General features: G+C 36.2%; 2 protein-coding genes across 2 annotated transcripts; one reads left to right on the top strand and one right to left on the bottom strand.

The window, feature by feature from the left end:
• Nucleotides 1–1505: 1505 nt before the first annotated feature.
• Nucleotides 1506–9232, bottom strand: hmgxb4b (HMG box domain containing 4b). Its single transcript, XM_030137882.1, has 7 exons — nucleotides 9030–9232; nucleotides 8462–8573; nucleotides 7853–7892; nucleotides 7648–7724; nucleotides 4810–5157; nucleotides 2321–2443; nucleotides 1506–2213 (listed from the first exon to the last, which is right to left on the bottom strand). The coding sequence occupies exons 1-7, from the start codon at nucleotides 9128–9130 to the stop codon at nucleotides 2169–2171; spliced, it is 846 nt and encodes a 281-aa protein (XP_029993742.1). The 5' UTR covers nucleotides 9131–9232; the 3' UTR covers nucleotides 1506–2168.
• A 3040-nt stretch (nucleotides 9233–12272) lies between these two features.
• On the top strand, nucleotides 12273–16100 carry hmox1b (heme oxygenase 1b). Its single transcript, XM_030137869.1, is given in 7 exon segments — nucleotides 12273–12382; nucleotides 12496–12552; nucleotides 13387–13498; nucleotides 14879–15057; nucleotides 15059–15095; nucleotides 15179–15451; nucleotides 15564–16100. Coding segments are annotated over 7 exon segments (948 nt in total). The 5' UTR covers nucleotides 12273–12287; the 3' UTR covers nucleotides 15759–16100.
• The last annotated feature ends 159 nt before the right edge of the window (nucleotides 16101–16259 follow it).

The raw sequence follows: 16259 nt of genomic DNA, 5'->3' as shown, positions 1-16259 counted from the left end.
AGTCTCCCACCTGACGCAGGGTCACCACAAACTGATTACACTCCATGTATTCATCATAAAGTACTTCATGCCCCCCCCCCCCCCCAGTCTCTCTATATCTCTATCGCTCTCTCTTTTCTCCTCCTTTACTCTCGCTCTTTAACCCCAACTGGTCAAGGCAGACGGCCATCCTTCAGGAGTCTGGGTCTGCTCGAGGTTTCTGCCTGTTAAAGGGAAGTTTTTCCTCGCCACTGTCACCAATCACAAGTGTTTGCTCCTGGAGGATTCTGTTGGGTCTCTGTAAACTTGATTTGATTCTGATTTGAACTGATAAAGCACTTTGTGACTCTGTCTGTGAAAAGTGCTCTATAAATAAAATTTACTTAATTACTTACTTTTTTCCTGAGTGTTTTTATTCCTCTTTAGGCATGAAAAAAACAACATGATTGATAATTTTTTTTTTTTTTTTTTTTCATGGAGTTACAAAAATGTCCACTCAGCTGGACACCATGCGTTTCATTTTTGAAGCAAAGAAACATGCATTTACTGACATACTGTGTGAAAACTATGAAATAATTTTTTTAATGCTGCTAATCTGATGTTTTCTCACATTTTAACTACTATAATAGTGGTTACTACTCAAATAATATGCAAAAAAAACAACAAAACACAACAACTTTTTGTAAAATTAAAAAAACAAAAAAAAAACAAAACAAGAAACTTAATTGCAGTCTAATAACCATTAGCAAATATGTTAGTGCAGATCAGGTTTATCAATAACAGCAAAGTTACAGTAATGGTACAAATTGCAGTGTATTATGGGATGGTAAATAAGTGTCCACTGTGTTGGTTGATGTCGAACTAAAACAACAAAATCCATGAATATACAAGAGAACAGCTGGAGAACAACTGTCCACTGGAGTGGCCACTGTGCATGAAAGGGTTAAGATGCTGCAGCTCTTTCATAATTCATAGTTTGAGTTCTTGTTTGTTCAGTATTAATTGTCAGCCTTGTAAATCCAAGCTGGATTGACTGTACATATCCTGACCAAGGAAAATAAAATTCTCACTTTGTGCAGTAATCTACACCTGGCTTTTCTGCCTCCATCCATAATAATATACATTATATAGACTAAATGTCGTCTAAAATTAACTTTTATCTGCAACATAATAGAGCAAATTATTACATGATCAAAAACAAGTTAATTTGAGCAAAAAAAGGTCTCTGTTTTGAATGTCTGGGATCACCAGAAATTTGTGATTTTAAAATGGAGTCACAAGCCAAAAAAGGTTGGGAACCACTGGGTTAAGAGAAGAATAAGCTATGTAATGAAGCTGAATGAAGGTTTAATAATTATAATCCACAGCTGTGCCTGCCTGTCAACCTAACAATGGCCGTAAATTTGTGGTTTTGTGTAATTAAATGTAACAGAGCAATCATATAAAAAGAGGTACACATCTTAAAATAAACCTCCTCTTTTTCTTTGAATCCTATACATTCATACTGAAGAAAAGGACATGCTTGATCAATACCACAAAAAACTGTTTAATTAGTGTATAAGATGCATTTCAACAGCCAACTAAAGAACAAAAGATGATATTTTTGCTTAAGAATTAATTATTCAGCAATATAATACACAACCCAGGCAAAAACAAGGCATTACCTGGAATGAACTGAGCAAATAGTTCAGATCCTTCCATTGGATAATTACTGCAGGGATGAATAGGTTTCATTTGTGAGAAGTTGAACCACCAGTTTGATAAAGAGCATAAAGATTAAACTGTGTTTCAATGGAAAAAGGTCATATGATCTGATGAGTCCACACTGACCCTGTTCCAGAGTGATAGATGAAGGGATTACCCATCGTGCTCTGGGGCAGTGTAATGATCTGATGTTGCTTCAGTTGATCAGCTGTAGGCCCCAAAAATAATGGAAATGCCTGTTGTGACATTGCATAAGTTTACTGAAATAATAACGCAGCAAGTTTGTAATCAAAGCCAAAGGTGGTCCAACGAAGTATTAGTGTGTGGGATTTTTTTCCTGACCAGGCTGTGTATAATCTTGTTACTGGGTTAACAAAATTATTCTATAGTACAAATAAATATTCTTTTAGGAGGAACAAAAAAAGCCAATTTTCCAAAGTAAATTTGTGTGTCTTTCAGCACACCACAAAGCGCTCTGATCATCCTCACAGTCCTGGCATCACATAGGAAATATTTTCCAGCGTGGAGTCCTTTAAAGAGAGTATGTAGAACAGAAACATGTTTGATGGTTAGCACATATACACAAAATGTGTAGTTGGTGATTCGTACATGCATGCAGCAGGTGCGTGTGTCTCACCAGTGTGTGTTGTAAGCAGCTCCTCAGCTCCGGTATCTGCGAGGTGAGGGAGATTAACGGAGCCAGGGCACACAGCAGAGAGTCCAAGAGCAGAGACACACTACTGGACACACACACCAGCTTCTGCAAACTCACACAGACAAGAAGTGGTGAATAATGTTATGAGAGCATGCTCTGTGGCAGAAACATGAACCAGATCCTTCTTGACTTTGGAGATGATTAAGTGACAGGGATGTGTTGACAAAGTATTGTTTAACATGTGCAGACTTGTACTGTATCTGTAACTAAGTCAACATCAGAGGAACAGTGTCCCTGGTTAGGAAATATAGTTACATAAGTTAGTTCTGGATATACCAGTATTTCTATTTTCATGTCAACATTCAGGTGCATCTCCAAACACTAGAAAATCATGGAAAAGTTATGTTTTCTGCTGTTTAAGTGTGGAGGGTATCAATGTCAGTTCTGGACAGCTGTAAAGTCAGTACTCTTCTTTCTGTTTGTGTTATTGGAAACTGTGGTATTTATGCTGCATAAATAGCGATGTATTCAAACTTAAAATTAAATATTCTAATATTTTGAGATGCACCTTTTAGCTGCCCTTATCAAAACTGAAATTTTTTAAATACTTGAAACATTTTAGTCTACATGTAATGATTCTAATATTTTTTCATGATATTCAATTTTTTTTTTCAAGATCCAACATAATGTCCATGAAACAACAATCTGTGGCTGATTTGGCACAAAATAGAAGATCTCATACATAAAAACCCTTTGCTGTTTTAATGACTACAGACCACACATGTATGAAACACATCATTGGGCATCAAAACCAATCACATTAAACATCACAATAACATTCACACATTTCATAAACTGGCTTAAAGTCACATGTCATCATGAAAAACAATACAGTGAGGTTAGTCTCAGTTTATCAGGGTCTGACAATAATCCTTTTTTTTTTGTTTTGGTTGGGTATAAAACCAAGATGTGGTTCTCAACAGCAGATGAGGCCCACTAGGGGGCATCAGAGAGATGCTTGAGAGGCTGCAAATATTTCTAAGTCAAATACAGAAATAATGGGAGAATCAGCTATTTATATAAACAAATAGGTCTGTAGTGCTTCAGTAGTATAAAATAAGTGTCTAACCCAATAATAATTAATAAACTAATTGAAATTCAGTGTGGTTCAGTAGCATGGCCGTATCTCTATGTTTTTCAAATGTGTATATTATAAATGTAGTGAACTGCTTAGACTACCTAACTCTGGTGCAGCAAAGACTGTAACACTAAGATCACAGGCATTTTTCTGTGCTGCTCATATGTGTGTGTGTGCTCATTATTGTTGCTAATACTGCTCTGTGATAATGCATGTTGCAGGATGTGGTTGCATTTGAACTCCTTCACCACCACCTGTTTATGTTGTGCATTTTCATACAAATGGTGGGCTATTTGTTTTAAGGAAGCACTTAAATAAATGTTAATTTTAAAGAAAGCACATCCGTCATCAATGTAGTAAAACAGATGAGATGGAATGTCATATGAAGGGGGCTCTGGGATTTTTTTATTTGTCACAGGGGGCCTTGGCAACAGAAAGGTTGAAAACCACTGATGCACAATAATGTTCAATTGTTGTAATTGTTCTTAGACACACAATAATGCATTTGAGTGTTTTTACATCACAATTCAATAGATACATATTAGGAATATCTCACATTAAAGACAAAAGCTGCATCTTCATCTCTCTCATCTCTCTCACTTCAGCATTTTTGATTGAAAAACTAGAAAAGCACTCAGAGCACAGACCAAGGCAGATCAGTCCCGCCCCCCACCACCACCACCAAAATTTAATCATTTGTTCCTTGTGCCAGTATCAACATTTCCTGAAAATTTCATTCAAATCCGTCCATAACTTTTTGAGTTATCTTGCTAACAGACAAACAGACAGACAAACCCCGATGAAAACATAACCTCCGCCGTTCCTTGGTGGAGGTAATTAGGCAAAATTTGTTCCTGTGCCCAAGGTGTCTGTTCATATTTATAAACTTTGTAGACAAACAACATATATTTAACTGTAATATATTAAAAAATAATAATAATTAAGTAAAGTTTGTTTGCAAAATATAAACTGAAAAGTGCCCTCTTTCACTGATAAGAAAAATAAATAAACTGGTCAGTAATTAATAAATATTTCATCGCCAAAAAATAATTACTTATCTTCTCAAATGAACTCCTTTGGAATAATAGAAAATAGAAACGTTCCTAAAATGTTACCAAAGCTTAAACAAGATGACTGACATTAAAACTATTATATGAATGTATTTATTGTGTTTTATATTTCAGTATTAATTCTCATTATTTATTTTGTATTCAGTACATGATGACTTATTTAATGCATTTTCCTCTTGGGCTTCTTCCAAGTACCCCTGGGGGGTGTGCGTACCCCACTTTGGGAACCCCTGTCTTAGACAATAATTCACTGTTTTTCTTACATTTGTCTCCTGGAGATGGTGTCCAATCAGGGCCAAGGATTCTCCTAAGAGATGGAGATATGCAGCAGCACTGATGGGACCCTGGCCACCGCAGCCAGGACTGAACCTGAGACTGTCCCAGGCTGAACCAGTGGGGCTGCACATGGAACTAATGGGCCAGTCTGTGCTCGTCACTGGACCGAATACCAGTGGAGTGATCATGGAGCTCACAGACGTAGGTGAAGGAGGAATGGATACGACTGGATGAGGCCTGTGTGTTAGTGGTGTGGAAGAAAAAGCAGCAGGTCTGGTCTCAGAAGAATCTGTCATGTTGTGCTGGTTGTCTTCATATAACCAGTCTGGGCAATTCTATAAGAGGAACAGATATGTATGAAGTGACACTCAGGGTGTGTCTGAAAAGTCCGAAAACAAACAAACTCCCATTTACTTTTCCTAATCACTTTCCTTGACCCCGGGAAAAGCCATGGGGTTAAGAAAAGACAGAAAGGAGAATTCACTAAGGAAATGATGCAGAGAGAATCCGGCTGCATTTGTTTTAGATGGACGTTACATCGTGAAACTAAAGAGTTCAGTTAATGGACGACAAAAAGCTCATCTTGGATACCTCCCCAGTGGCGTTCTGATTGTGCTGTTCATAAATAAACAGGATATAAATGTGACCGTCACAGTAAAAATGTGTCTAAATAAAAGCTAAAGCTGCATTAATAATCAGTCACACTCATCCTCCTGTCCACTCATGATGCACACGAATCCTGAATCTAAATTAAAATAAAGTTAGATGTTAGTCTGTAAATCTGTAAATTTCCATGTGATCACTCTTGAGTTTATTTGGTCAATTAAAAACATAGTCTGACTATATTTGTAATAACATTTATACCCACAGATACACCTCCTCCTGCTGAAGATCCAGTTCACTGTTTATTTACAGTTTAGATGAATTAAAGTGTCTGTGCCTAAAGGTGCTGAAAATTAATGAATGATACAACCATAGGCTGTGATGACATAACTCATGCAAACATACAAGTACAGGTTCTGCTGCATTAACTTCACATTTTACACCAACATGTGTTTAAAGTACAAAACACATCATCATATTAGATAGTTGTGTCACAAGATGAAAATGCCCTTCCTTTCCGTCATGTTTTTTGTTTTTGTTTTTTTTACAAATCTTTATTCAACAAGATATAGTATACAGTTAATGTATACAATAAGGGATAATAACAAATTTGCCAGGGAGAAGGGTTATATAATTATAATCCAATGTCTAAATCTGAACAAATATTGATGGTTTTTGTAGCCTTTTTGTTTCCAGATTTATCTAAAAGCTTTAAATAATGTTTAATATCCTTCAAAAAAGTAAAAAAAATTTGGTTTTGTGTTACAGAACTTACATTTGTTAATGAAGGATTTAACTAGTAAGAGAAATAAATTAGATTTAAAAAAAAAAAAAAAAAAATTTTTCTTCCTTTTTGGGTTATCTGTAGAAACAAAAAAACACATTTTTCCAAGATATGACAAATTCTCTGAAAACTTAGTCAATAAAAAATCTGCTGAAGTCCTTCCACAGTTTCTTGGTGCATGAACAACTCCTGTCTGTCATATTTTTGTGAGCAGTCCAGTCAGGTGATGTTGCTGCTGCAGTGAATTGTGGGATGGAATTCTATCAGTTCAGAGCATCGTTTGCTAAACTATGCACTAAAGGAAGCATTGAAGCTCATTTCATTTACATTTAGAAAATTCAGATAGCTCTTGTCCTGGCTGTCGCTCAGATACTCCAGATTCATTTCACTCAGTCAGGAACTCTTCCAAGCAGAAAGTACTGTCCACACACACCCTAAGTAACTGACAAAGTGGAAAATAAACTTTACAGACCTGGACAATGTTGCCCTCTGGTGTGCAACATTGATTCAATAAGTTGTTGTGAAAGCTCTAGTCACCAAAGAATTTCTTGTAAATTATTAATGAATTAAATCATAGACAATTTAACTCTTTAAAACCTGACGTGTCATCGCTGACACACCCTGTGTACATTCAGTTTAGATGGCTATAAGTTTCACTACTTGCGTAATTAGAAAAATTCCACTGGTTTCTGAAAGCTGAGACATTGTACTTTATAGGTTTTATTGGGTCAGTACAGTAATTTCACTCACACCTGTACTAGAAGCTGGAGAATAAGCCATTTTAGCAGAATTATAACATGCAGTAAATTGTAAATAACTGCTAGATTTTGAAAGATCTGGAAAAAAAAGTGCTCTGGAAAAATGGGCAAACGGACTCCCTCACAGCAGATTTTCTAACCTTTTAATCAGTCAAAATAAGCAACATGATGTCACGATTATCTGTACACATTATAAGATATCCACGTGTACGTACATGCCATTATTAGCCCCCTCTCCAACCTGATTTGACCTGCATCAAATACCGTGTACTGAGGGTTAGGGCTAAGGTTATGTGAACCGGAGATTTTGGCGTAAATTGACATGCAATTGCTGGTTAATGTAAGCCAAAGGAGGCCAAATGGCATTGAATGACATGTGAAAGTTAAAAAATGTGCAGGTATAACATGCCAAATGCCATAAGAATTGACGTGACATACAACACCATTTATTGAGATCAGCCTGAAATAAGAAAAAAAAAGTCCAGGCAGACCATTTTAAGCTTAGGGTTTAAAGGGTTAAAGTATCCTCTGAATCCTATTAAACAACAGAGTCTTACAGAAGATCCTGATAATAATTCTGAGCAAAGACAAGTTTTTAATGGCTGTTGTTTAAAACTGACAAACATATAGTGCTTAATTTGACACATTAAGACTTATTTAATCCCATATTCTTCTCTCACCTCCTCTTCCTCTGCACTCTCCATCCATTTGAAGGCACAGGACTCTGCACCACAGTCAGACTCAGCTCCACTACTGCCTGAAACAAACAATTACCCAGTTAATATCATTCATTAGGGAGCCACAAGAAAAACACAACATCACAATATTCATCATTCTTGATGCTGAATTATATAAATGCACAATATTAAGTGAAAAGGTTCTCACCAGAGCGTCGTCTTTTCTTGCTGAGTGACCCTTGTAGAACCTTAACCAGATTAAAAACAATTATTTATATAAAATACCATTAACTGCACTAAGAATTCACATAAATCACAACTACATTCACACAAAACAAACACGTATTTTAATGTTTCAAGAGTACCTGAGAGATTTGAGAACTAATAATCATGAATGAACAATAATAATAACAAATACAAAGTGATTAAAAAATAATAAAACGAATTGTACAATTATGTAAAGAAATTATATGGGTTGAGTCAGTGTACACTAAGCTACACACTCATGGTCTATTTCTTTCACAATCACTGTCACAAACTGACAGAAGCCTGAAAGATCCCACCTCAGCAGTGCAGAGTGCACATTTATGCAGAGCAGTCACAATTTAAAATATAATGAATCACATAACTGTAGTGCAGGCCTACTTTAGGTATATTAGGGCTGTAACACTTTGTTGTGTCTTAACTAAATGTGGGTTGTTGGCATGGGTACAACAGACTCCATGTTCAACAAACAATGAGCAATAATACAAACCAAACATATTGCATGACTCGAAACTTGTTCTCCTTATATCATTGGGAAAATAAATCATCTTACAGTGTCATCTTCCTCGACACCTGACCCTAACTTGTCCAGATCCTCAACATCCATCAGATATTCTTTGTAAGACCTTTTCTTCTGGCTTCGTCCATCCACTGGATCTGCCTCTCTGTTCATCTGGAGAAAAAAAATAAAAATCACAGCTAAACAGGGGTTGTGAATTAAAACACACTGGTATCTTATTATAAGGAATTACAAGCAGCCTATTGTTGGGAATATAATTAAATTATGGTTTAAAGACAGTTACAAAATTTGGATGTTTTATGAAGCTCTTTGGATTCATTGTGTGTCCAATCAGAGAAGTTAATTAGGAGGTGAATGAACACAGTGCACCAGGAAGGCTTCATTTATACACCACCCTGAAAAAAAAGTTTGACAGTTTTTATCTCAGTTAAATAGAAAGGAAAAGGCTGAGAATGAGAGGACAGTATGTTCTACTGATACAAGCATGGACGACAGGCTGCTACGTGTCAACTCTCTTCTGTTGGCTCATTCTTTGACTAAACTGACCTTCCGTCTGCTATTAACTCTGTTTACTGTCGTTTTCACCGTCAGCTGAACTCACCGGCTCAAAGTCACTCTTGAATCTGGTCTGAACGAGGCTGTGGAAACCAGCTGAGTCACATTTAGACCTTTACTCCCTCCCTCCTGGATCTGCTGAGTCATGGTAGACGGGAGAGAACGTGAGCTGATTCAGACCAAGAGGAGATCAGTGACCAGGGACTGATGTACCTGGAGCCTGTTGAATAAAAAAACCACACACACTCAGGCTGAAATCTGACTGGATTAATTCAGTGAAAGTAGAAAATAATATTCATAGATTCTTGACGTGAACATTTGAAGATATTTCATTTTAGGATTTTTAGGTGTTCAAAAAATCTGGGTCATATCCCTTTAAAGTGGCACTGAAAATGTTTTTTTATTATTATTATTTTTATTATTATTATTATTATTATTATTATTATTATTATTATTATTATTAACCCTCTGGTATCCGGGTGCGCCTTTTAGGCACAGTTTGTGCTTCATGTTAAAAAACTTCATATTATTTTTCACAATTTAAATAAGGTTAGAATTCAAAAGTTGTTCATTTGTGCATGATCTTTAAAATTCTGGCAACCAACTAAAATGTACACATTGTAAACAAAAGAAAATTACAAGACTAGCATCTGTCTCCCAAGTGTGCCTAAAACGCACTATTTCTTCCATTTGATATGTATGATTAGGGATGACCTTGATTTACAATAATAAAATCAAATTAGAGCAGAAAAATAAATCAATATATAGTATTTAATAGTTGGATTTATAGGTGTGCATTTTACGCACACTTGGTGACAGATGCTAGTATTTTTTAACATTTGACCTAGCGCCAAAAATAATAATGCAAATTAACCTATATTGCTGTTAATCACTGACATATGCCAGGCTGCAAAAATCAAATAATATGTGATCCACTTTTTATGTAGCATATTGGAAAAAAAAAATCTTTTGTGTTTTTTGCATCAAAAAAAAAGGTTTGTTTACATTACAAACACGGCATTTAAAAGGTTAAAAAATGTGACAATTATTGAGTATTTGGTATTTTTATTTATGGCTCAAGTTGATGAAATAGAAAAAAGTGTAAAAGAATTAAAAACAAACTGTATGAAAAATTTTTTTTGACATTATTGGTGCTTAGTAAGGGCCTTGCTGAACGGGATACCAGAGGGTTAATAATAATAATAATAATAATAATAATAATAATAATAATAATAATAATAAGAGTAACAAGTGGTGCCAGGCACAACAAACCCTCACACATATTGTAGCTTATTTTGGCATTGATCCAGCTGATGTCATCATGTCTATGTGTGTACTGATGTCAGCATATCAGTTGCCGCTATATATATGAAAAGTTTAAAGTAAATTGAAATAAAATTTATGTTTTTATAGATATTTAAAATTTCACCCATTTTAAGTAAATGGGAGAAGAAAAAATATTTTTAAAAATTCCTAAAAAATTTTTAACACTGACCTACTTCTCCCAAAATGTAATCACATCTATTCTGGGTCACTGTCAGTCTATAAACCCAATCTGGTATGAGGTCAACCAATAGTTTTGCTGCTACAGACATGTGAAATTTCACCCATTATAAGAAAATGGGGGGAAAAAAAAGATTTTAAAAATTCATTAAATATTTTAACTTTGACCTACTTTTCCTCAAAATGTAATCAAATCTGTTCTGGGTCACTGGCAATCTATGAACCCAGTCTGGTATGAGGTCAACCAATAGTTTTGCTGCTAGAGTGTTAACAAATAAAAACAAACAAACAAACAAACAAACAAACAAACAAACCAAAACAATACCCCTTGCCTCCCCTTCAGGGGTGGGGTAACAATAATTTATAGAGCACAGCTGTTTAGTCTATTTTGTTTTAAGCGTGTCAGTATTGGCTTTACCTGTTTCTGCAATTCCTCTTCTCGGTTTGCATTGGCACACATGCAACTACTCCACTTGCAAATTTCTTTCTGTTTTCCAATTTTGCCCAAGAGGCTCTCTAGAATTTGTTACTTCCCATATTTTAAAAGTTGTAATAGTCATAATGCATCCTATTACATGTCAGTTGATCCTATTATTGCTGTTGCTGTTGTTTGTTTTGCTGTATGTTTGAGCTAAACTGTCGACTAACATCATTTCTGTCATGAATATTTGTCAGTAACAGTAATCTGAAGCACCTTTAACAGTATTTAGCTCAAGTATTAACTATGAACAAAACTGTAAAGATCTTGGCACCACTTTTTAACCCTTTACAGAGCACTCATTGAAATACTCTGAAATTCAACATTTCAATCTCAGTATGTTATTTGAGGACATAAGACTTCATTACTTTTGTGAAATTTTTCCCAAAAAATGTATTGTTATGTAGAAAATCAGGGTTAATGAAGTTACCATATTTGTTTCCTTACCATATGTGGCAAAACAAAAAACTAAAAAACAAAAAGTATTTATAAAAAGTACAAGAAAAATATGAAAGGAACATGTATTTTAGAACATTTGACCAACATTAGTGCTGAACTAGACCCCTGTCCACATCCACATTACCTCTTTGAATATCATTCCTTACATTAGTATCATCACTTCATGGTACCTAACAAAGCAGGTACACTCACTGTTCATGCAGAGGTGGACCTTACAGACCCTGTAGACCACAGTGGACCTGAGATTGTCGACTCACTATCCTCACTGGAACTGTTTCTGTCACTTCTCTTGTAATGTATGCAGAAATGACCAAAAACAGTCACTTGCCTGATAAAGTGTTGATATTCCTGACATACTCTGCTCTCCATGTCTTCTCTAATTCTACGATACTGTATTTATTTCATGATAGATTTATCTGTAGTCATGGAATGTGGTTTAACTGTATTTCTCATGTACTAAAAGCCGCTGGTGTACTGTGTTGTTATCATGTGAATGTTCCTCTGTGTCACTGTTTCAACACTTCCTCCCTCCCTCCTCGGCTCCTGAAACTCACACAGTCATGTTTAGAGTCGGCTCCTCCTTTCGTCTGGAATTCCAAAGTTGCAGAGTCACGTTTAGCGTCCGTCTCCCCCCTCCTACTAGTCTTCCACATCATTACTGAACTCCCTTCCTCATGCTAAGTCCCTCCCCGTGCAAACTTCCAAGCTTAACTCAAAGTTGCTGCCTCATGTTAACTCCTGACCTCTCCCTAATGTTCTTGCTGAAGTTGCCAACTCATGTTTAGCTGAGGTTCCTGTTTTCATTCAGCTGCTAGAGGGAGGAGAAAGAGGAGGACCATATAAAAGAGGGACAAAACCGTAGGCATGCAGCACAAATTGTACGAGACATCCAGAGAGGAAGCAGGGAATCACTGTGGCCGTAACCGAACCATTGAACTTAAAGGACTTCATCGGAACCGGTGTGAGTAAAACTCTTCTTCAACAGTCCTTTTGCTTTAATGTTTTCTTGGATTATTGTATAAAACTGATATTTATGCTGATGAATCTTTGCTTTTTTTTTTTTTTCAAATAGGACAACAATGGAGACAGAGAAGAAGACCCAGACAACAACAGACCATATGACTGACAGGTTAGATAAAGCTGCTGTGATTTATTATGATCCAACTATGCTGCAAAATCCAAAATGCAAACCTTGTAAAGTGCCAAATTATGTTTCTATTAGCATTGAGAAGTTGTTCACTTCATTATCACACACTCAATCAGGTTAATCCTATGTGCATTAGGACTACTGCAGTACTGTATGTCCATAGTACAGTGTTCAATGATCTGTATGTTTGTAAAGAACTACACTGTATGGGAATGCATCTGTATTTAGATGCACACACACTTTTTTTTAACATCTTTCATCCAGGATTTGTACGGGTGCTTAAAATCCTTGAAAATGCTTGAATTTCAATCATGTGTTTTCAAGGTCTGGAAAGTGCTTACATTTTAGTTTAAGTGTTTGAAAATGCTTGCAGTTATAACTCTGTGATGTGATTTATTTATTCATTTTTAATATTATCTCTGCCAGGTTACATATTTACAGAGAGGTGATACATTTTTAAAAATAAAACTTTATGTCAATCTCTGGCTCGGTATGAGTGCGCCTGAAAAACGCCAAGTAGTTTCCCTTTTTTTTGGATAAAACTTTGTGTTCTCCTTTAATTTCTAATCTTTTTTGCTATTATGGTACAATTTTAGATGTTTATAGCATAATACAATGTACATCATTGTGATAAAAAATGAAAAAAATAATCATGAGTGTATGTATTTCTGTAAATATACATTTTACTCCAGTGATAAGGTGCTGTGCTGGAAAAAATTGCAAATGACCCTTAAAAGTGTTTGAAAAATACTTGAATTTGACTTTGACGAATGTGTTGGAACCCTGCTCATTATGGTTTTTTTTTTTCTCTTCTAGAGATCTGTCTGAACAAATAAAAAAGGTGACAAAGGAGAGTCACGTCAGGGCAGAAAACACAGAGCTGATGCTGAGCTTTCAGAGGGGTCAGGTCAGCTTACAGCAATACAAGGTAAGAAAATATACGACAGTTATTGAAGTCATATAAAAATGTTGGTAGTCTCACTTTTTCAGACATTTATATCCAGTAGCATTCATGAGAGATTGAAAAAATAAGAGGGTAAAGCAATATTTTTCACCCTTGTGGTTGCCTGGAATTCAAATGCGGTCACCTGAAATTTCTAGTAATTGATAAAAATAAAATAAAAACTTACTAATAAACAATATATGGTGAGTTGACAGAGACAATGCCAATACATAAAAGACATGACAAACTGTGAAGCTGAAACTGAAGCACTGTGGTACTGTTTATCTTTCAAATGTTCATTATGGTCGGTTTCAGATGCTGCAGCTCTTTCATAATTCATACTCTGAGTTATTGTTTGTTCAGTATTAATTGTCAGCCTTGGAAATCCAAACTGGACTGACTGTACATATCCTGACCAAGGACAATAAAATTCTCACTTTGTGCAGTAATCTACACCTGGCTTTTCTGCCTCCGCCCATAATAATATACATTATATTGACTAAATGTTGTCTAAAATTAACATTTATTTGCAACATAGTATAGTAAACTATTACATGATCAAAAACAAATTAATTTGAGAAAAAAAAAAGGCTCAGTTTTGAATGTCTGGGGTCGGCAGAAATTTGTGACGTTAAAATGGGGTCACGAGGCAAAAAAGGTTGGGAACTACTGGGGTAAAGTGTTGGAAACTTGGAAAAGTGTTTGAGAAACGTATCAACACAGACTTATTAGAGGTTACCATTTCCAGCTGAAGACATAAATTACTTGTTAATGCTTCTGTCCTATGAACAGATAATCTTCATGTTCTGTACTAAATTGAACAACTTGCAAAAAGTTGCCGTACCTGTCCAATGTCAGCTCTCTGGGTTTGGTTTTGTAGCATGGACCCGCTGACCCCCACAAACACTACCTGTTACTACATGCTCACAGTTTGTTGACAGAACTATACTAGAAAACTGAATCTTGCAGGATCAGAGCTATCGGGTTGTCCTGGGTGTTATAGGAAAGAAGAAATATAGGTCGAAATGTACTGAGGCAAACATTAACCATGCATATACAAACATGTATTATCTTGCCTGCCAGTTAAGTGTATAATCACTTTGACTCTTTAACTTATTAACCAGTACATGCATAGTGTACATACACATTATGTACAGACAAGTGCAGACCTGGTAAGTGATAAGCAATCTTTGGTCAGGTTTACTCGTATCACAAAACTGGTTCTCTTTCAGATCACCGTGGTAACTCACATCACATGTCATGCCCTGGAGTGTGTTAACTTCAGATGAGAACAAAAGTTGCTCTTAAATTAAAGCCCTAAATATCCAGTTGATTTAATAGATTGTGTTTGTCTCTCCTCCTCAGCTGCTCCTGTGTTCGCTGTATGAAATCTACCAGGCCTTGGAGGAGGAGCTGGACAGAAACTCAGACCACCCTGGAGTTGCACCCATTTACTTCCCTGCAGAACTGGCCAGACTGGAGTCCATTGAGAAGGACCTGGAATACTTCTATGGCCTCAACTGGAGAGAGAAGATCGTTGTCCCGGGCAGCAACAAAAAGATACAGCCACAGACTCAGACAGGTACACCTCTCACTTATTTTTCAAGAACTGATGTTTCTCTAATGATCATTCAATCTACTAATCATTCGTATTTTACGTTTCAGATTGGTAAAGAAAACCCTGAATTTTTGGTTGCCCATGCTTATACCCGGTACCTTGGTGACCTGTCTGGGGGGCAGGTCCTCGGACGAATTGCCCAGAAGTCCATGGGGCTGAAGGGCAGTGAAGGCCTGTCATTCTTTGCCTTTCCTGGAGTCTCCAGTCCCAATCTGTTCAAACAGCTCTATCGCAGTCGAATGAACAGTGTGGAGCTGACGGAGGAGCAGAGGAACGGCGTTCTGGAGGAGGCTGTCAGAGCGTTTGAGTTGAACATCCAGGTGAGGAAAGAGGAAAACCATCACCAGAATTTTACTCTTTGTTCAAAGCTTATTTTGTGATTGTTTATTGAATTACAAACAGCTGATGGATTTCCTTTCTCTTCTTGGACAGGTCTTTGATGACTTACAGAAAATGCTGAGTGTAACTGAAAACAAGCAGCAGAGTTGTTTGGCACACTCCAGATCGGTAAACAGTAAAACACTTCAGATCCCAGGAACACTTATCAGTGCCTCCCCACTGCTCAGGATGGTCCTGGGAGTTTTTGTAGCTCTGGCCACTGTCAGTATGGGTATATATGCATTTTAGATTTTAGACATGTACGTGTAGATATGGTTTGCTCTGATGCTTTTAAAGTTTAAAAGCCTTTTTTGTACTACAGACATTTGAAAAATCTCAAGTTTCATTTCTGTAACATCATAACTGTAAGTATCATTAAAAACTGTATATTTTTGTAAATTCTCACCTTTATGAATTTGTGTACATTAGTATGTGTGTAATGACGTCTTGTAAGACAATATCCTCTGTGATACAGTTAGACGGTGTACAATAAAATGTGCAATATGTATGATTCTAATGCTGTAAAAGTGTTTATTTTTCAATGAAATGTTGTAAAAGTGTTTATTTTTCAATAAAATGTTTTCTATGTCAGTGCCTTGGCATGTTGTTTTCTTGTAATCACAAATGTACTTCTGCTGATGTTTATAGTCCAGCTGGTTGACATTTCTGTTCAAGTTTGGCACCAGTTATGTGCCTTCTGTTCATTTGGCCCTTGTTCTTCAAATTGCTCTGGTCAAACACAAGCAAAGA

The sequence above is a fragment of the Sphaeramia orbicularis genome, chromosome 1, assembly GCF_902148855.1.
Source record: "Sphaeramia orbicularis chromosome 1, fSphaOr1.1, whole genome shotgun sequence".
Taxonomy (NCBI): Eukaryota; Metazoa; Chordata; class Actinopteri; order Kurtiformes; family Apogonidae; genus Sphaeramia; species Sphaeramia orbicularis.
Note: the sequence above shows the minus strand (reverse complement) of the source record. Positions and strands in the feature narration are given on the sequence as shown.